This window comes from Suricata suricatta, unplaced genomic scaffold, assembly GCF_006229205.1.
Source record: "Suricata suricatta isolate VVHF042 unplaced genomic scaffold, meerkat_22Aug2017_6uvM2_HiC HiC_scaffold_53983, whole genome shotgun sequence".
NCBI classification, from domain to species: domain Eukaryota; kingdom Metazoa; phylum Chordata; class Mammalia; order Carnivora; family Herpestidae; genus Suricata; species Suricata suricatta.
The window spans coordinates 1-576 of NW_021902637.1; the positions used below are offsets into that span (position 1 = coordinate 1).

Sequence of the window (576 nt, forward strand, 5' to 3'; positions counted from 1 at the left end):
CTAGGAACTTGGGTTTTTCTGCTTGACTGTCCCCATTCTGCCCAAGAGGTGATTGAGGACCCAGCCACCAGCTTTCCCCCATTCTGACCCCCCAACCCCTACCCCCAGCCTGACCCCCCACCAGCCACCAGCTTCCCCCAGCCTGACCCCCCACCCCCAGCCACCAGCTTCCCCCAGCCTGACCCCCCACCAGCCACCAGCTTCCCCCAGCCCTGGTGACAAGCACCCGGTCTATCTTCCCACAGGACCTGCCCTGTGCCCTAGGGCTTGGGGCGCTGTTGGCCCTGCCAGGGGTCCTGTGCTCGGGCGGCAGCACCGACAACGGGGGCTCGGGCTCTGGCACCGTCGTGCTGCTGCTGCTGCTGCTGCTCCTCCTGCTGGCCACCGGCCTGGCGCTGGCCTGGCGCCGCCTCAGCCGCGACTCGGGGGGCTACTACCACCCGGCCCGCCTGGGCGCCGCACTGTGGGGCCGCACCCGCCGCCTGCTCTGGGCCAGCCCCCCCGGCCGCTGGCTCCGGGCCCGGGCTGAGCCGGGGTCACCCGATGAGGACCCAGAGCGGCAGCAGGACGAGCAGG

At 71.5% G+C, this 576-nt stretch overlaps 1 protein-coding gene across 1 annotated transcript; it reads left to right on the forward strand.

The window, feature by feature from the left end:
- Nucleotides 1-182: 182 nt before the first annotated feature.
- On the forward strand, nt 183-572 carry LOC115285217 (protein tyrosine phosphatase receptor type C-associated protein-like; the record flags this gene model as incomplete). The annotated part of the gene is made up of 1 exon (XM_029931549.1): nt 183-572. A coding segment is annotated over one exon (390 nt), but the record flags the coding sequence as incomplete, so codon positions are not given.
- Nucleotides 573-576: the final 4 nt, after the last annotated feature.